The sequence below is a fragment of the Pan troglodytes genome, chromosome 1, assembly GCF_028858775.2.
Source record: "Pan troglodytes isolate AG18354 chromosome 1, NHGRI_mPanTro3-v2.0_pri, whole genome shotgun sequence".
In the NCBI taxonomy this organism is placed as follows: Eukaryota; Metazoa; Chordata; class Mammalia; order Primates; family Hominidae; genus Pan; species Pan troglodytes.
In genome coordinates this window covers 171,092,632-171,113,391 of record NC_072398.2, presented here as the reverse complement: position 1 = coordinate 171,113,391, position 20,760 = coordinate 171,092,632, and the positions used below count along the sequence as shown (strand labels likewise).

General features: G+C 41.9%; 2 protein-coding genes across 4 annotated transcripts in view; one reads left to right on the top strand and one right to left on the bottom strand.

Annotated features, from left to right (window-relative positions):
* HOOK1 (hook microtubule tethering protein 1) overlaps positions 1–12,071 on the top strand; it is an 84,297-nt gene extending 72,226 nt beyond the window's left edge. The window contains exon 22 of the mRNA XM_054683557.2: positions 12,048–12,071. Coding sequence (XP_054539532.1) covers positions 12,048–12,056 — 9 coding nt within the window. The 3' untranslated portion in view covers positions 12,057–12,071. The remainder of the gene's footprint in view (positions 1–12,047) is intronic.
* The window catches only part of CYP2J2 (cytochrome P450 family 2 subfamily J member 2), a 43,327-nt gene continuing 28,951 nt past the window's right edge, over positions 6,385–20,760 (bottom strand). The window contains exons 7-10 of one of the 3 annotated variants that reach the window (XR_010153739.1): positions 17,952–18,139; positions 17,446–17,596; positions 14,047–14,185; positions 6,385–6,898 (exon numbers count right to left, since the gene is read on the bottom strand). Coding sequence is in view for 2 of the 3 variants with exons in the window: in XM_009459001.4 (XP_009457276.2) it covers positions 6,720–6,898; positions 14,047–14,185; positions 17,952–18,139 (506 nt within the window). In the remaining variant the exon portion in view is untranslated. The remainder of the gene's footprint in view (positions 6,899–14,046; positions 14,186–17,445; positions 17,597–17,951; positions 18,140–20,760) is intronic. The other 2 variants (XM_009459001.4, XM_009459007.4) reach the window with 2 other exon arrangements.

Sequence of the window (20,760 nt, the reverse complement as noted above, 5' to 3'; positions counted from 1 at the left end):
TGAGGAGGATGTATGTCGCCTCAGGACCTTGTGATGATTGCGTTAACTGCACAAATTGTTTGTAAAGCATGTGTGTTTGAACAATATGAAATCTGGGCACCTTGAAAAAAGAACAGGATAACAGCAATGTTCAGGAAACAAGAGAGATAACCTTAAATTCTGACCACCGGTGAGCCGGGCGGAACAGAGCCATATTTCTCTTCTTTCAAAAGCAAATGGGAGAAATATCACTGAATTCTTTTTCTCAGCAAGGAACATCCCTGAGAAAGAGAATACACCCCTGAGGGTAGGCCTTTAAAATGGCCGCTTCAGGGGGCAGCCATCTTTTATGGTTGGGCTGTAGGGATGAAATAAGCCCCAGTCTCCTGTAGCACTCCCAGGCTTATTAGGACAAGGAAATTCCTGCCTAATAAATTTTTGGTCAGACCAGTTGTCTGCTCTCAAACCCTGTCTCCTGATAAGATGTTATCAATGACAATGCGTGCCCGAAACTTCCTTAGCAATTTTAATTTCGCCCCAGTCCTGTGGTCCTGTGATCTCGCTCTGCCTCCATTTGCCTTGTGATATTCTATTACCTTGTGAAGCACGTGATCTCTGTGACCCACACCCTATTTGTACACTCCCTCCCCTTTTGAAATCACTAATAAAAACTTGCTGGTTTTGTGGCTTGTGGGGCATCACGGAACCTGCCAACATGTGATGTCTCCCCCGGACACCCAGCTTTAAAATTTATCTCTTTTGTACTCTGTCCCTTTATTTCTCAGACTGGCAGACACTTAAGGAAAATAGAAAAGAACCTACATGAAATATCGGGGGTGAATTTCACCCAATATCTGGCTGAATTTCCCCCAATAGTTATATAAATTGTATATTTATTGGACTGCAAATTGTAAGGACCAAAATGACACATGAAGGAGTATGAGGACATGGACGTTTGTCATATCAGAAATGTAATGAGCCTTGCCTGAAATTTGATTCAGAGGCAAAACAGACATAGTTTACAGACTGTGGTGGCAGGATGGGGTAGAAATAAAGCCACTTTTGTCTTGCACTCTAATGAGCCTTATTCCCCTTCATTCTGTTACACAGACAAAATTTCATGTTTTCATATTTACCCTTATTACCACGTAGTGAGGTACTGTTTTAGAGGAAGAAATTGGAGGCTTGAAGGTTTACATATCTTGCTCAAAGTCACAGTAAGGGGCTGTGGAGTGACAAATCAGGATAACCCTGGACACTCATACCTAATACCCTGTCTCTTTCCTTTTGATGGCTTAGAAAAAACTTGGCTCAGCAGGCTTGATTGAGCTCAAGGGATGTACAGCTTGACACTAGGGGTGTCCAAAGTTTCCCCATTCTAACAAAGCCGCTTCTTCACCCAGGAAGCTGTTCTTGCTACTTAGTCACCTAGTCAGCCCTGCCTCCTGTCTATAAATATGTAGGGCACTGTATTAGTCCATTTTCATGCTGCTGATAAAGACATTCCTAGGAATGTGCAATTTACAAAAAGAAAGAAGTTTAATGGACTCACAGTTCCAAGTGGCTGGGGAGGTCTCACAATCATGGCAGAAGGCGAAAGGCACATCTCACATGGCGGCAGACAAGAGAAGAGAGCTTGTGCAGGGAAACTCCCCTTTATGAAATAATCAGATCTTGTGAGAACTCACTATCAAAAGAATAGCACAGGAAAGACCCACCCCCATAATTCAATTATCTCACACTCGGTCCCTCCCACAACACGTAGAAATTGCGGGAGCTACTATTCAAGATGAGATTTGGGTGGGGACACAGCCAAACCATATCATTCTGCCCCAGCCCCTCCAAAATCTCACATCCTCACATTTCAAAACCAATCATGCCTTCCCAACAGTCCTTCAAAGTCTTAACTCATTTCAGCATTAACTCAAAAGTCCACAGTCCAAAGTCTCATTTAAGACAAGCCAAGTCCCTTCTGCCTATGAGCCTGTAAAATGAAAAGCAAGTTAGTTACTTCCTAGGTACAATGCAGGTACAGGCATGGAGTAAATACCGATGTTCCAAATGGGAGAAATTGGCCAAAACAAAGTGGCTATAAGCCCCATGCCAGTCCAAAATCCAGCAGAGCTGTCAAATCTTAAAGCTACAAAATGATCTCCCTTGACTCCATGTCTTACATCCAGGTCATACTAATGCAAGAGGTGGGTTCCCATGGTCTTGGGCAGCTCCACCCCTGTGGCTTTGTAGGGAATAGCTTCCTTCTTGGCTGCTTTCACAGGCTGGCATTGAGTGCCTGCAGCTTTTCCAGGCACACGGTGCAAGCTGTCAGTGGATCTACCATTCTGGGGTCTGGAGGACAGTGGCCCTCTTCTCACAGGTCCACTAGCCAGTGCCCCAGTGGAGATTCTCTGTGGGGTCTTCAACCCCACATTGCTCTTCCACACTGCCCTGGCAGAGGTTCTCCATGAGCACTCCACTTTTGCAGCAAACTTCTGCCTGGGCATCCAGGTATTTCCATACATCCTGTGAAATCTAGGCAGAGGTTCCCAAACCTCAGTTCTTGACTTCTGTGCACCCACAGGCTCAACTCCATGTGGAAGCTGTGAAGATTTGGGGCTTGCACCCTCTGAAGCCATGGCCTGAGCTGTACCTTGACCCCTTTCAGTCATGGCTGGAGCAGCTGGAATTCAGGGCACCAAGTCCCTAGGCTGCACATAGCAGAGGTACCCTGGGCCCAGCCCAGGAAACCATCTTTTCTTCCTATGCCTCCAGGCCTGTGATGGGAGGGACTGCTGTGAAGACCTCTGACAGTCCCTAGAGACATTTTCCCCATTGTCAGCTCCTTGTTACTTATGCAAATTTCTGCAGTCAATTGAATTTCTCCTCAGAAAATGGGATTTTCATTTCTGTCACATTGTCAGACTGGAAATTTTCCAAACTTTTATGATCTGCTTCCCTTATAAAACTGAATGCCTGTAACAGCACTCAAGTTACATCTTGAATGCTTTGCTGCTTAGAAATTTCTTCTGCCAGATATCCTAAATCATCTCTCTCAAGTTCAAAGTTCCACGAATCTCTATGGCAGGGGCAAAATGCTGCCAGTCTCGTTGCTAAAACATAACAAGAGTCACCTTTTCTCCAGTTCCAAACAAGTTCCTCATCTCCATCTGAGACCACCTCAGCCTGGAATTCATTGTCCATATCATTATCAGCACTTTGGTCAAAGCCATTCAACAAGTCTCTAGAAGGTTTCAAACTGTCCCACATTTTCCTGTCTTCTGAGCCCTCCAAACTGTTTCCACATCTGCCTGTTACCTAGTTTGAAATTTACTTCTATATTTTCGGGTATTTTTTCAGCAGCACCCCACTCTACTGGTAGCAATTTACTGTATTAGTCCATTTTCATACTGCTGACAAAGACATTCCTGAGAATGGGCAATTTACAAAAGAAGAGGTTTCATGGACTCACACAGTTCTAAGGGGCTGGGGAAGCCTCACAATTGTAGTGGAAGGTGAAAGGCACATCTCATATGGCAGCAGGCAAGAGAAGAGAACTTGTGCAGGGAAACTCCCCTTTATAAACCCATCAGATCACCTGAGACTTATTCACTATCATGAGAGTAGCATGAGAAAGACCTGCCCCCATGATTCAATTACCTCCCACCAGGTCCCTCCCACAACACATAGGATTTGTGGGAGCTAAAATTCAAGAAGAGATTTGGATGGGGACACAGCCAAACCATATCAGGCACTGTGAGGTCAGTCTCCCTCCTGGACCTCTCCTGGGTGCATGCAGCCCCACTATGCCTGACCCAGGCACACTTCCCTAACAACTCAGGGAATCCTGTGTGTCCTGCTCTTCCTCTGCTTTAAGCCCTGCAACCTCCAACCTGGTTTTAAATTTACACTGCAGCATGCATGTGTCTGCATCTCTTTGTAGGAGAGTAGTGGAGAGAAGATCCACAGCCTGAGTGCCTCTTGGTAAATCCATGCTTCATCCACAATACCACAGATCATGTTATGTTGCTTGCACACCATATGTCATCAGACCCCCTGATACAAGAGAAGGGGGTCAGGGGCCCTGGAGCTTCCAAAATAGATGGGGGAAAAAGAGAATTACAAACGTGCATATAGAACAAAATCTTTGTGTGGGACAGGAAGTGCTTGGACAAAACAGGGGCTCATATTTTAGAGCCTCTCCATGGGCTTTGAGAAAAAAGATATTTTATATGGCCAGAAAATTCAGTTACTCACAGTCATCTATTCCCCAAGGTTTCTGGTTAATTGTGCTCACATCCTATTTGGCCCTGGGTTCCATTGCATTTATCAGGTCAGGATGAGTTCCCAGTGGTTTTACACTTATTCCCCCAAGTAACAGGTATGTACTGCCCATCTAGAATCACAGAAAATGCACAGCAGAGTAGAAATGGAACTCAGAGATGACTTCAACAAAGTCCTTCATTTTACAAATGAGGAAACTGAGACACATGATGTATTTTGGCCAGTGTCCATTTGAGTCTCCTACTTGGGTGATCTGATTGGGGAAAAATGGAAGTCCTGGATGTTTGAGAAGTTCAAATTCAGGGCCTCATTTGATTGGTTTTATTCTCAGAATACCACATGGCCTGTTTTCTAGAGATGCAAATTTCTGGTGGGTTACCAAAAAAAAAAAAAAAAAAAAAATGGGCATAGGTGGGGCTCTCACTTCTATTCTTTCTTTTACTAGGGAAGAAACAAAACCTCCTCCCACACATTAAAAACCCAACCATGCCTTCCAGACATACTCTTTTCTTGGCTCCCCAGCTAGATTAGCAGCAGTCAAACATTCCTCCCATCCTTTTCTGTTTCCCTTTCTCACAGTGTCAATTTAATTGGCTTTTCTCTGAATCCCAAACAGCAGGAAGAAAGAGCCCCGTGATTTCATGGCCCATTTTGTTTTAAGGTATTTAAATTATTTAGGTCTAACTGCTTTCTATGGTTTGGGTGTTTGTCCTCTCCAAAACTTATTTTGAAACTTGGTCCCCAATGTTGCAGTGTTGGAACATGGGGCCTAATGAAAGGTGATTGGGTTGTGAGGGCATGGCCCTCGTGAATGGATGGATGGCATTGTTATGGCAGTGGGTTCATTGTTGTGACAGTGGGCTGATATAAAGTGAGCCTGGCACCTCCTGCTTTCTGTCTTTTGCATGCACCTGCTTGTCCTTCTGCTTTTCTGTCATGTGATGACACAGTATGGAAGCCCTCACCAGAAGCTGCCACCATGCCCTTGGACATCCCAGCCTACAGAAATGTGAGACAAATAAACTCCTTTTCTTTATAAATACCCAGTCTCAGGTATTCTATTACAGCAACAGAAAACAGACTAAGACACCACCTTAGGAAAAAGGATCTTTTTATAAGGCTTAGCCCAGGTTCCCTGGGAGTTCATTTGTTTGCATTGGTATTGGGGTCAAAACTTCGTGTACTATCAGTGTTACCTGGCCTTCTATTTCATAATCCTTATCTTCCTTCAGCAGCCACACCTAGAGTGAGTGAGCAGGATTTTGGCATTTCTGTTTTCCTGCTATAAAATACCAAGGTCGGCCAGGCACAGTGCCTCATGCCTGTAATCCCAGCACTTATGGAGGCCGAGGTGGGTGGATCACCTGAGTCTGGAGTTCTAGACCAGCCTGGCCAAAATGGTGAAACCCTATCTCTACTAAAAATACAAAAATTAGTGAGGTATGGTGGCATGTGCCTATAATCCCAGCTACTAGGGAAGCTGAGGCAGGTGAATCACTGGAACCCAGGAAGTGGATCACACCACTGCACTCCAGCCTGGGCAACGGAGCAAGACACTACCTCAAAAACAAACAAACAAACAAACAAACAAACAAAACAGGGCCCAGGGAGTTTAGGCTGGTAATAGCCACAAAAAGCTTACAGTCTAGTTGCAAGAAAAGATCACACCCACCATCGTTAAAGCCAGTGTGAAACAACATGGGAATAAGTGTCTGATGGAGGATTAAAGGCAAGAAGGTATTGTTAAGGATGAAAAATATTTCCACATTTGTTCCTGAAACCTGTTTCCCAGGTTGGTTAATTGTGGTCACATTCCACTTGGCCTTGGGTGTGTGCTTATGTAAACTACAGAAACTGTTTCAATGACACCTGCTTTCCCTGTCTCTAAATGAGGAATAAAACCTGCCCTGCTGACTTCTCAGAGGATCAGTCTGAGACAGAAACAAGATAAAGCATGCACAGTGCTACCAAACTGGGGAGTCTTCATAGCTCACTTCTGTGGCTGCTCCTAGGGCCCACTTTTAACTCTTATCAACTATTTTGCACCACTTTGACTTGAGCTTCTCAACAGGTCAGAAGCAAATACATATCTCACAAAGGAAGCAGGAAGGAGGCACACTACAGATAGAACTTTTATGATGTGTTTTATGGTTTACAAACCACTTAAAGCTCACCATTTCTTTTGATTCTTACAAGAACTTTCTTTATGGAAGGAATCATTATCCTCTTTTCATCTCCTAGATAAAAAGGTAAATTGTTTAGCATATAAATGATTTTCCCAAGGCTAATTTGGACGAGACAGTAGAGCTGGGATTTGGATCTAGTTTTCTCTGAGTCAAATTCCTCTGATCTTTCTTGAAAGTCACTTTCATTTTGTCCCAACACATCTGAGCAGACACCAGTGGTTTCAGAACACATGCCATGTCTTCTTACTTTCCTTGCCCCTTTCTTTCTTAACAATATTACACCCGAGGAACAGCGCAGAGGCGGTGACTGACTGGGGAAATGGTGATACCCATTCTAAACTTCAGGCTCAGCTTCTCATTGTTTGGGGGCCTGAAGGTAAATTTTTGCATAAGGGAAGTGAAGAAAATAAACAGCTCAGTCCTGGCCAACTGTTCTCCGAGGCATGCCCGCTTTCCTGTAAGACAAAATCAAAAGACGGGTTATCTTCTCAGGTGGCATTTGTGCCTAGCAGAGATTGCTATCCTCAATCATATCCCAAAAAAACTGGAGCAGAGGAAGGGCCTGTAGGCCCCAGGGTGTTATGGCCAGCAGCTTATTTAAGTCTGATAACCACTTGGGTTCATCAATGCATAGAAAGCAGAAGTCCAGGAACACGAAGTCAAATGCCATCAGGGGTCCGGCAGGCGAGCTTCCAGAATGAAGTTGCAGGGTGTAGGACCATAGAAGCGGAAGGCGTGGGCTGAGCTAGAAAGGGGATGTTTAGCCTAAGAGCTTTAAAAAAATCATTTAACAAACATGACAAAAAAAGACAACAAAAACAACCAAATATGTTCACTTTTTTAATCCTTAAAAAAATTGTTGAAAATATAAGGAATTAAATGTCAGAGCAGAGTTCCTAAGGTATAAGTCATCTTTTCCCTGTGCCACTTTTCCTCCTTAATCATGGGGGACCTACTGGCATGGGTGGCCCTCTGTATTGTGACTGCTTTGGCCTTCCTCCTTCAATGGTTCTTGTTATGCACAGTGGCCCTTTCCCTTTGCAGGCATTTCTTCTGAAGTGTGGCCCGAGGCTGGGTCCTGGTCTCCACAGCTGACACCTAGCACTGCCCTGACCTTGTCCCACTCCCTGTTATGTGTGGGTGAACTGGAGGCAGAAGGGCAGAGATTCAATTCAGCTTCTCCCACCTCCTAACCACGTGATTGGGGCAAATTAAACAACCTCTCTAGGAATCAGTGAAAATGTACATTGTGCATATTAGTGAAAATGAATATGTGTTTAACATGAGAACTTTATATATTGTGTGAGCTACATGCTGAATCCAAATAAGCTAAATAATTTAATAATTTATACCTCAAAACAAAGTATTTTAAAATGTCACCTAGGTAATAATAAACATAGCTGTACAATTGCTTATTATTAACTTGATCTGGTTAATTCTCAAAAAGCAGGAGAATACAATTTAAAAGATGACCTTTAAAGAAAATCTTTTGGGTGGTAGCATTACTCAAACAGCTTTCTGTATATTACAATTCTTTACTGTGATACTTTCCATAACAAGCCTTTTATTCTGAAATAATTTCAAATGTACAAAAAACTTGCAGAGATAGACAAAGAACTTGGCTCTTCTAAGTTGTTTGGAAGTAAATTGTCTACATTACCCATGAAATCTTCAGTATGTATTTTCTAAAAAGAAGGACATTCTCCAACATAGTCAAAATGCAACCATCCAAGCCAGGAAATTAACACTGATGCATGACCAACATCTTCTCCCGAGGTCCCACTCAGGGTTACCAGTTGTCCCAAAGTCCTTCATTAGAAAAGGGTCCAGTACAGCCAGTACATGATCATGGATTGCATTTAGCTGTCATGTCGCCTTAGTTCTTCAGTCTGGAATAAGTCCTCACTCTTTATACAACTTTCACGGCTTTGGCCTTTTTAAAGATTACAGACCAGTTGTTTTGTAAATGCCTCTCATGCTTCCTCATGATTGGATTCAGGCTGTGGAGTTTTCCATTTTGGGTAGGAATATCACCAAAGTGATACTGTATTCTTCTCATTTTATCCTATCAAGTGCTATACAATTGTGATGTGTTACATTATTGGTAATCACTTGATTAAGGTGGTGTCTACCAAGTTCTCTTGTAAAATTATTCTTTTTCTCTGTAACTAATAAGTACTTTGAGACTATGTCAACAAACCATTCTCATTAAACTGTGATCCACTCTTTTCCATTGCTATTTCTTGACCATATATATATATATTTTTGATTTCTTTTTTAAATTTTTATTTATTATTATTATACTTTAAGTTTTAGGGTACATGTGCACAATGTGCAGGTTAGTTACTTATGTATATATGTGCCATGCTGGTGCACTGCACCCACTAACTCGTCATCTAGCATTAGGTATATCTCTTGACCATATTATTAATTGCTGATGGCTACCAAATCGCGATTTTTAAAATTCTGTCATTTCTTCCACATTTATTAGTTAACACTTTACTAAGGGAAATGCTTGCTCCCCTCCCCATTTATTTATTCACTCATTTATTGATATCAGTTAAATGCATGGGATTCCTGTTTTTATTCAAAGGGTTATAATCTGTTACTATCATTACTTGTTCTGATGCTCAAAATATTCCAGATTTGACCATTAGATGCCCATTCAAGCTGATATTTCCTGACTTTTGGCACAGCAATCTATTCCAGGTTTATAATACTTTCCCTTCCCCAGCCCTGGAATCAGCCATTTTTTCCCAAAAGTCCTGGTTTCTTTTAGTGGATAATAATATGTAGAAATCAAGATCTGGGCATTAGGCATGCTCATTGCTCTCCAGATGTTGTTGCCCCTAGCTTATATCAGTGGGCAGAGCTAAGAAATATATGTATGTATATAATGTGGGTATATGTCCAAAAGTGTGTGTGTGTACATATATAAAATATATATATATACACACCAAGTATATACATATATATATACGCCAAATATATATACCCATATTTACATCTACATTTCTACATTTATTGATTCACCTATTGAAAATCTGAGTTCATTGTAGATTACATCGGATTCCAATCCAACACCACAAAGTTTGATTTTCTCCCTTTCTTTATTTGCAACTTCCTCTCATTATCCTCAATATATTTACTTATTGGATCAGTATCCCTTGTACATAACTTACCTCTCATCACTGCCACAACCACCCTGTGCAGACTCCACCTCATACCATTTGTGCTCTGAGACCAGCTCTCAGCTTCCACCACCCCCTCCCCTATGTGAATGTCCTCCTCACCCCACTTGGGCTACATTACCCCACACAAGTCACTACCACCGTCTCTATTGTGTGTATTTTTAGTAGCTTACTTTCTCCCTAAGTGGTACCTATTCACAGCAATAATTTTAAAAAGCATGAAAAAGAAAGTTATAAAGACAAAACCATAAAATGTTTGTAATCCCATAATCTAGACAAAACCATTGTCAACATTTTAACATATTTCCTCATTGTCCTTGTGGAGATTATCTGTACATCATAACAGATACTATTCCCTATAGTCAATTCTATTTGCCGCTTTTACTGCTTTATATTTTCCCATGTAATTTAATATTCGTGGAAATGTATGCATGCCTAAGTTTTGTCCTTTGTCTGTAACAGGTTACAGACCTAGGAAATAAAGTTAGATCATATATGCAAAAATGCTTAGTAAAGGCAAACATGCTTCATGGTTATGTTGTTATATTATTTGTGCCTGTGTTTCCCAACAGTGTGTGTCTAATTCATCTCGGTTCCCCTCACCTTTATCTCTTTATCCATCACAAATAGTACAATTAGCAACATGCTAAAATGATACCAAGTCAGTTTATTGTAAATACCCAAGATTATCCTAAAAGAATCCATATATCATGACAAACTGGACCTAGCAAGTCAGGAACCAGGGTTAAAGAACTGGCTTCATCAGTAACCAACTGTGTGACTATTAGTAAACCATTCATTCTCGCAAAACTAAACTTATCTCATTTGTCACATACATGAAATAACTTCTCTCCTAACCATGTTACACGGCTAGGCAAGGATCCCAATGCAATGGCAGATATGAATTTGCTTTTAAAAGCATGGAAACTAGGACTGTTAGGTGTCAAAGCTTTGGCCTGGAAGAAAGGATACTTGGCTCCCCTCCCTGGTGCTTCCACAAACTGACTATCACTAACCAACCAGGCCAGTTACCTCAGTAGTAAAATGAGAGAACTGACTTACAATTTTGGCAAAGTTCTTTCCAGCCCTATCTCCTAGAATCTAATGATTTTAACTGGAAAGAGAGGAACTGGGCTCATGTATTTCATAAAGCTGCTTGCTGCTTTGATGGATCAAACAGGAAGAATTTAAATGAGGAAAAGTAAATATAAATTTGCAATAAAAACTTTGAAACCTGTCTTGATTATGCACACTTTAGAAGCTGTTACATCTTCTAAAGTGAGGACTTCGGAAGAGTCCTCTAGAAGACTCTTTACCAAGAATAAAGGAACAGCAAGGAAAAGCAACTGCATGCCAAAAAATGGGCATGTGATGAAAAAAACAGACAGTTGTGTTGATGTTTTGTCAACCCTTTGGATTCTTCAGATTTCTATCTCCTGATCCATTTAAATGGTCCCCATCCTATCACATCTTCTTTGGGACATCCCAGATAAATTGTTTGCCTTCTATGAATTTCATTCTTCTCAGTCAGAAAGAGAGATGGTAAGAACAAAGCAGCCTCAATTTTCCCCTCTCCTTGGATCCACATCATTTGCAATGCGATGTCATAGCTCTTCCCATCAAAAATTGTAGTAATATCCCCTCCCCTTAAACTGGGGCTGGCCTTATGATTGGTGTTGGAAAACATAATGCAATGGAAGTGATGGTGTGTCAGTTCCCAGTCTGGACCTTAAGAGGCCTGTGTGCTTCCATTCTCCCTCTTTTGACCTTATCACCACCATGTAACTAAGCCAGGACAGCTTGCTGGAGGATGAGGGATAATGTGAGAAGGGCCCCACTGTCCCAGGTGAAGATATCCTAGATCAGCCATCAGCCTGTTGACCACTGGCCAAGATCAGAGATATCCAGGGGGCCGAGCCAAGATGGGCAGAGCCACATATCTGACTTATAGACTTGTGAGCAATAATTCATGCTTACTGTTTTAAGCTGCAGAGTTTTGGACTGTTTGTTATGTAGCAATATGCTAACTGATGCATATGTTATGAAATTAGTGAATCTTAGGCCTTTAAATGGGGAAGTAAGCTACATTCTAGTCGTACTAGAGAGAACACTAGACTAGAAGTATAAAATCTTGAGTTTTAGGACCAGTTCTGCAAATTCCTTGAGCATATGATCTTGGATAAGAAAGAACTCTCTCTTATTTTTAGTTATCTTAAATTAAAAGGAGATACCTATCCATTTTCTGCCTAACTATTAATAACTGGGCCGTTGTAATGATTAAATTAGACAATTTTCTTGCAAATGAAGTCTCTAAGAGGGTGCAATACAACTCTCAATAGCAAAGCAGCAGTGAGTCACCATGCATAGTTTTTAAAAAGACTACTGCTAATTCAGATAATTTTTTTTAAAACAGGAGACATGAAGGAACTATGAGAAAGAGGCTTCTGTGATGTGAAGAAATGGTATCCAGGCATCACTTAGCCCAGAGGATCCCTTTTCCTTTTAAAACCACGGACTTCTAATAAGATTCCTCTCATCACAGTTGCAGCTGGCATTAGGTGAAGCATTTTTTGTGGAATGCAGAGGTCACATTTCTAGCATTTCCACATGGATGTTGTGCAAGAGCCAAAGAACAGGAATAATTAATTATAATAACTGGAACATAACAGCCGAAACTTTGTGCTATAATACAAAATTTCAAACTCTTGTAGACAGGAAGACTGGAAGACAGTCCTACATCCTATATCAGCTTTCATATTCTAAGTGAACTGTCCAGTGTGAGCGGAGGTGACAGAATTAGATGAAGAAAGATAAAGACAGCATCGATCATCAGAATCAGCCCAGAGACACCTAAGGCAACACAGCACAGGGGGAGAGCATGGGCTTTGGAGTCACACCAACATGGGTCATTCCGTTTCTGCCCTTTCTGAGCCTCAGTGTCATTCTCAGCAAAATGATCTTGTCTCGGAACATCAATACATATTTTAAATTAACAATAAGCAAACTATCGTGCATTCCACAGCGTGGGTCTGTGTAGTATTTAGTTATTTTCAGTAGATAGTGTTAGCAAGAACACCCACTTTAGTTTTTGATTAATCTGGTTGACATTGATCCTACCTCTGCCAGATGAGTTTTATGACTTTAGTTTCTATACTTGGTTAAGCCTCAGTTTCCTCATCACTAAAGTGGTTATAGTAATATAAACTTTATATGATTACACTAGAACATATGCACCATGGGAGCAGTTTTGTTTTGTTTTGGTTTCTGTTTCACTCATTCATTGTCATATCACTAGGGCTGAATGCTTGACACATAATAGATGCTCAATAAATATTGATGGAATTAAAGAATTGTGAAATTATTTGAAATAATCTATGCAACATATCTAACTCAAAACCTGGAACATACTAAGAAGTTTTGTTATTGATTTTTCAATGTCGTGAGTTAAAAATATATTTTTGGACCTGGCTATCTTAAAAACAAGAGAAAAAAAGAGAGTTTTCACTGCCTCTTCTTTCTTAATTTTCAAGTTACATATTATATAAATGTATTAATTAGATTTTAAAAAATGAATTAAAATTTACAAAGGCCAAATAACCTTTTCAAGGGAGTACTTAGAGAGTAGAATCCAATCAAGTTAAGCCACTGACTGATGCCCATGTGGCAAATAAGTTTCTCCTTCCCCTTGTCCCTCTCTATCTCCTTATTATAAATCAGCTCTATTTCTGTGTGAGTGGGCAGCCCTTAAAAAGAACTGAGGACATTTTAACATTTAGTAAGGATTGCAGCACCCGACCGGGTGCGGTGGCTCACATCTGTATCCCAGCACTTTGGCTTTGGGAGGCCGAGGCGGGTGGATCACCTGAGGTCAGGAGTTCGAGACCAGCCTGGCCAACATGGTGAAACCTCATCTCTACTAAAAATACAAAAAATTAGCCTGGCATGGTGGTGCATGCCTGTAATCCCAGCTACTAGGGAGGCTGAGGCAGGAGAATCGCTTGAACCTGGGAGGTGGAGGTTGCAGTGAGCTGAGATCATGGCATTGCATTCCAGCCTTGTGCAATAAGAGTGAAACTTCGTATCAAAAAAAGAAAAAAAATGGCAGCACCTAATCCTCTTTGTGAGCTGGTGGTGGAGTCTGGATCTCTGTCACCAGTTTTCCAGAGGACAGAACACAGGAAAGCTGAAATCTCTAGCAGAGGCAATGAATGGAGGGCTTAGGAAGTAAGGGCAGGCTGAAGCAATGCCCAGCCTTGGAAATCCCAGGGCTGCCCCCTACAGCAAGATGGAGTGAGTCGCACTGGCCAGGCTGTCTGGAGACATTCCAATGAAAACAAGGGAAAACAGGAGAGAGCAGGGGAGGGCTGGGAGAGGGGCCCTGGACTCCCACACACCTGTTTACTACAACTTACCTATTGAGAAAGGCATAAAGGCTTCCCTTTTCTTAAACTGTCCATTCTCCAGAAAATGGTCCGGATTGAATGTGTCAGGGGTGGCCCACTCTGTGGGGTCCCTGTGCAGCGCCGTCAAATTGGTCAGGATCATGGTACCCTAGAGAAGGCAGCAGAGACTCAGGCAAGGCTTGACCCATGAAAAAGCACACCTATGCAGAGGGGTGGTCATCCTCAGGCTTCCATGCCGGGGGCCTGAACATACTGCCCCACCCTCCCCAATTGTGGTACACAGTCTCCTGTGTCCCCCAACCCAGGACCCTTCTCTTTGTCTGGGACAGCTTTCAAATTAGATTGGATTTCCCTGCTGGGAATTTTAACAAGGATGTCTGGCTACTCTTGACTGCAGGATCGAGCTTCCTTACAGGGACAGGTCAGTTTCGGTAGGGCTTGGAAGGAGGGGGCATGAATGCACTGATGAGAGAATAATCCAACAGTCAGTCTGCACTGTACCAAAACCAGCCCAGCTGCTCAGTGAAGCTATAACGATGGCAGCTCTACAAAGGTAAAAGACATCTCATTCATCTTGGTTTCGCCATTCTCTTTCCTCCAATGTCTAGTACACGGCACCCCACTCCCCACGGTAGGTTTAGTAATAGAATCAGGTAGACCCATGCAAGGAGCCCCTGTCCATCCAGGTACATGCTAAGAAACACAGGAGTTCCCAGAGGGAGCTTTTCCTTTACTCTGTCGTTATCCAACCCATCAGTGAGACTGGTCAATTTTACTTTCACCTCCATTCCATGTCCACCAATGCTTAGTCCAGACTTCTTCCTGGCTTGCCTGGACCCCTGTTATAGTTTCCTAACTGTGCCCCAAATCCTGTCACCCCTTTCAATCTGCTTCACACTCTGGAAGAGAGTGAGCTTCTAGCATGATTTAGTCATGTCATTCCCCACCTCCACAGCCCCCACTGCTCATACCTAGGACTTGACACACTTCAATAGTTACCCATTGCTCTCAGGGCAAAGACTCTTCACCTGGTCCTGGTCTGCACCACTCTCCCCCTCTGCCTGTACTCCCACTACAGGGCTCTTCTTTCAGTTTCTCAAACATGCCATTTTCCTACTTATTTCAACACCCTTTTTAAATGCTATTTGCCTTGCCAGGAATGTTCTTCCTCCCCACTTTGTCATCAAGCTAACTCTTGAAGCTAATCCTCAGCTCAAACATCACTTCCTTTTGGAAGCCTTCCCTGACCACTCCTGCTAGTCTGTGTTTTTATAGACCACAGTGAGTTTTTTCCTTTGGGCAGTTATCATGTTTCTAAATATGTACTTGCATGACTACTTTTCTCAGGGTTGTTTTGCCAGACCTGAGCATTTCAGGTATGTAGTGTTTGTTGAATTCATTCAAATATTAATATATTAATATAATATTACTTCAAGGAATTAATATCAATGATTGTCAATATTAGTAATAACTTTTTTTTTTTAATACAGAATCTCACTCTGTCACCGAGGCTGGAGTGCAGTGTGTCGGCTCACTGCAACCTCCGTCTCCTGGGTTCAAGCAATTCTCCTGCCTCAGCCTCCCAAGTAGCTGGGATTACAGGTGCCCACCACCACGCCTGGCTAGTTTTTATATTTTTAGTAGAGACGGTTTTCACCATGTTGCCCAGGCTGATCTCGAACTCCTGACCTCAGGTGATCCACCCGCCTCAGCCTCCCAAAGTGCTGAGATTACGGATGTGAGCCACCATGCCCAGCCAATAATTGCTATTTTAAGCACTTTCTGTACTAAGTACTGGGTTAAATGCCCTACATGCATGATCTCATTTTACCTCCATGTGGATCTTGTTAAGTAGGTTTAAATGCATTTTTCAGATGAAGAAATTGAAGCTTTGAGAGGTAAAATAATGGGCCCAGAGTCAAAGAGTGGGAGGAGGCAGAGCCATGATTTGAATTAGGTCTATTTGATGTCAAAGTCATAGCTCGTAGACTGTGTAACACACGGTTATTTCAATTTGTCGGTGCCCAAGATGATTTTTAAAGCTGACAAAAATCAGCAGCAGAAGAAGTCAAGCTGGTTTCCTTGAGTTAAATAAATTGCTAGAAAAATGCAAATGGCACCTGGGGAATTTAGACCTCAGCCTTTATCCACTAGATGTTCAATCAGTAAGGAAATAGTAAATGTAACAGCTGCTTTTCCTGGCTCTGCAGGGATAGTAACCAAGTAGTGCCCAATGGGTAAGCTCTTCTGATTCTACTTCTCGAGATTTTCCCCAGGTATGACACACTCAGAGGTACTTAGACAGACTGGAATTGATCCACAGAGGCTGACCAAAGTGGTTAGAAAGCAAGGAAAGGAACTGAAAATGTGCAATGTGAGGAGAGGGCACTAGAGGGCACAGGATAGTTGTCTGCAGAGATCCTAAGAGTGGCGAGTGGAGTGACATCAGAATTCTGTTTGTCGCAGAAACAGAAAATGAAATACTGCATGTTCTTACTTATAATGGGAGGTAAACATCGGATAGACATGGACATAAAGATAGGAACAATAGACACTGGGGATTATTGGAGGAGAGAGCGGGGCAAGGGTTGAAAAATTACTAATTGGATACTATGCCAGTCACCTGGGTAATGGTTCAATCATACTCCAAACTTCAGCATCGTGCAATGTACCCTTGTAACGAGCCTACACATGTACTCCCTGAATCTAAAACAAAAGTTGAAAGAAAAAGAAAGGTTCCATTTATGAGTACAGGGAATTTAACTTAGACCAATTGAAAAAATAATAGGGAGATGCCTTTAAAGTCAAAGTAAAGCAACTCCTGTGAAGGGAGCATGGTGTCTCACAAAGAAACAGAACAGATCTGCTTCCAGATCCCAACTCTTCATAGTTGAGAGATCTCATGCAAACCTAATTTTTCTGAGCCTTGACTTCGCAATCCATAACATGGAAATAACAAGCCTCTTCTGAGTAAACTTACTCTGAGAATTGAATAAGATATTTTGAAAGAGACCACATTGTCCACAACCCATAATCATTGCTTAATACATGTTCGCTCCTTTCTTTCCCTTCCCAGTAATGAATATTGCACACGCTTAGATTGGCTTTCTTATAAGATAATAAATTATACATCTGTCAGAAGCAGTGGCTCACACCTGTAATCCCAGCACTTTGGGAGGCCGAGATGGGTGGATCACGAGGTCAAGAGATCGAGACCATCCTGGCCAACCAACATGGTGAAACCCCATCTCCACTAAAAATACAAAAATTAGCTGGGCATAGTGGCGCATGCTTGTAGTCCCAGCTACTTGGAAGCAACAGAGCGAGACTCCGTCTCAAATAAATAAATACATACATTAATTAATAAATTATACATCACGGGACTATAAGAAATAACTGGAAAAATACCTGTGGGGATATTATGTTAAAAACACCAGCATTAATATGATGTTGTCCCAGGTGGTCTTAAATGTCCTTTCACATTTTAGCATTCTAGAACCCCAGGTTCATGAAGCAGAATTTCCCAAAGTTTGGCAGATCCCTAGTCTGGTGAGATGTTCTACCAAAACAAAGAAAAGTGTTCTGTGATAAAGTCTGACCTAGAACTGCTGCCTGCCACGTGCCCACAGACTCACGATGCACATTAGCATAGTAAAAACACTGAGAGGCCCCACAGGAAAGAAAAGCCAGTCTTTATCTAAACATATTTAACGTAGGGATCCTTCCTGCTCCCCTCCCCACAATACCTATTTATCTAGTTGAAGACTACACATGGAGAAAATCTAGTATTATATCAGGTATAAGACATCTTTTTCTTCCATTTAAATGATTCCTCAGGACAAGAATAAATGTCACTTCTCAAGTTCAAGTTTCTACCCCATCTAAAAGATGGGCTTGAAGATCTGCTTAATTACCTTGGGCAGGTGGTACCCAGCCAAAGTGGTATCAACTGTCACTTCCCTGGGAACGTTCAGGGGGATGATGTTGCCCATTCTCTGCACCTCATGGATGACAGCATTGGTGTAGGGCATGGACTCCCGGGCGGCTGTGCTCGGCTGCTGCCCCTGGCCAATCACTCTGTCAATCTCAGCTTGTACTTTTTCTGGTAAAGAGGGAAGGGTTCTATTACTTTTTAAACTTTTATGCTTTATTATAAAGAGGTATGAGTGGTCTCTAAGATGTCATCTGTTGTATTTCAATTAGTGATCAGGTTGCAAGAAATAAAATGGTTCTTAACCTTTTGAAAGGCTTATTCAGAAAACTACCACCTCTGTAAATCTCCTTGAGCCTGGTTAGGCTATGGGATGGAATGACCAGGATTAACATGGCTAAACTTCATCACATCAGACCCCAGCAGACTTGGTGTCTGGTGAAGACCCACTTTCTGGTATACAAATGGCACTTTCTCAGTGTGTCCTTACACAGTAGAAGGAGTGAGGCAGCTCTCTGGAGTCTCTTTTATAACAGTACTACTCCCATTCCTGAAGGCTAATTACCTCCCAAAGGCCCCACCTCCTAATATCATCACACTGGTAATGAGGTTTCAACATATAAATTTGGGCTGGGGTGGGCCCAAATATTCAACCCATAGCAGATCTACAGACTCTAATTTCTCAGGTAGATATATAAGAGTGGAAAGTGGGCCCTGAGGTAAGACCCATCAGGTTGCAAACTCTTGCTCTACAACATTGATGCTGCAAGTTACTTACACTCTTTAAACCTCAGTTCCTTATTTGATTAGTGAGGATAAATCTACCTTCATCTTAAGGATGTTTTGAGATTCACATGAACTGATGTTTTGAGATTTGTGTGACCAGATAGGACTGCTCCCAGTTTCTTTCATTGGTTGAGTGGTCACCTAGCCAAAGAGAGAAACTGTAGCAGTCTTATCTCTTTTCTCTTTTTCTAGAGTAATAGAGATTTTAGCTGGAGACCTGACTGCCCAGCTAAAGAATATATTTTCCTCACGCTTGTAATCCCAGCACTTTGGGAGGCCAAGGCAGGCGGATCACGAGGTCAGGAGATCAAGACCATCCTGGCTAACACGGTGAAATCCCATCTCTACTAAAAATACAAAAAATTAGCCGGGCGTGGTGGCGGGTGCCTGTAGTCCCAGCTACTCAGGAGGCTGAGGCAGGAGAATGGCATGAACCCGGGAGGCAGAGCTTGCAGTGAGCCGAGATGGTGCCACTGCACTCCAGCCTGGGTGACAGAGCGAGAAAAAAGAATATATTTTCCAGGTCCTATTGTAACTAAGTGTGACCATATTACTCAATTCTGGCTAATAGAATGTAAGCAGAAGTGATGTTTAATCCTTGGAACAGGTTCCTAAAGAAAGGATATGCACTTCCTTCCCCCTTTTGCTTCCTACTGGTGGAAAGCCTATTGGTGAGCTGTCTTACAGAGTGCTAACAAGGGCAGCATTCTAATCACAACAGAGCAACAAGTTGGAAGGAGCTGGGAACCCTAATGGCTTTGCAAAGCCTAGTTTGGATTTTTTTTTTTACCTGAAAGCGAAATAAATTATCATTTTTGAAAAACATCTTATTTGGGGGTAAAATACCCATAACATAAAATTTACCATGTTAGCATTTTTAAATGAACAGTTCAGTAGTATTAAATATATTCACATTGTTAGGCAATCACTCTCCAGAACTTTTTCATCTTGCAGAACTGAAGCTCTATATCCCCTCCCTCAGCCTCTGGCCACCATCATTCTACTTTGTGTCTCTAGGAATTTCACTATTCTTGATAACTCATGTAAGTGGAATCATACAGTGCTTATGTGTTTGTTACTAGCCTTTTTAACTGAGCATGACCCTGGATGCATATACCTAAATATATATATAAAGCATACGTTATGCAACTTCAGATGAAAAAAATAAAGTTCTGTAAACAAACTTACCTTAGTACATGGGAAGCACTCTGATCTTTTCTATTTTTATCTTAAGTAAAAAATATTGGTCTTGATTCACTAAATTGATTTTATGCCTCATTAATAAACAGTTACCCACAATTTGAAAAACTGTATTGTTAAGAGTTCCCACCCCCATATGTTCAAAATTTTCTGGAAGCTGGAGGAAGAAAAATGATGAGAACATCATTCTTGAGTGGACTATAGTCTGTGGGGAAGCTATATATAGATAATACATGATAAGCCTAGTAATAAAGGCACATTACATCATCTCTGGAGGGAGAAAATGCTAATAATTTCCTAGGGGAGCACAGAAACATCTTAGAGAGGTAGTACTTGAACAGATTCTTCAAGAAGAGCTAGGAGTTTACTATGTAGGAAAACTGGGCAAGTAGAGGGAAAAGCATATATCACGACATAGAGGCATAAATATAGACTGCAAAGAAAGTGACGTGTCACTTAGCGAGGCCACCATGGAGGGTAGGTGGGGCCAAGGCTAGACAGGCAGAAGGGGCATATCGGAGGTTAATATATACCAGACTAAAGTGCTTGAACATTATTCAGGAGGAAATTGGAAGGCATCACTTAAAAGAAGGGAAGGACACAACTAGACTTTCACATCAGAAAGTTAACTGTTTCCTGGAACTATCTCAATGTCGACTGACTTCGTTGATTTCCCTCTTGCCTCTGAGCTTCTTGACGACAGGGATTCTCTCTTACATTTGTATTACCTGGGCCCATCACAATTCAGACAGAAAATGTGAAGAATGTGCAGTTTCCAAGTCCTCATCACTCATAACTGTTCTGCC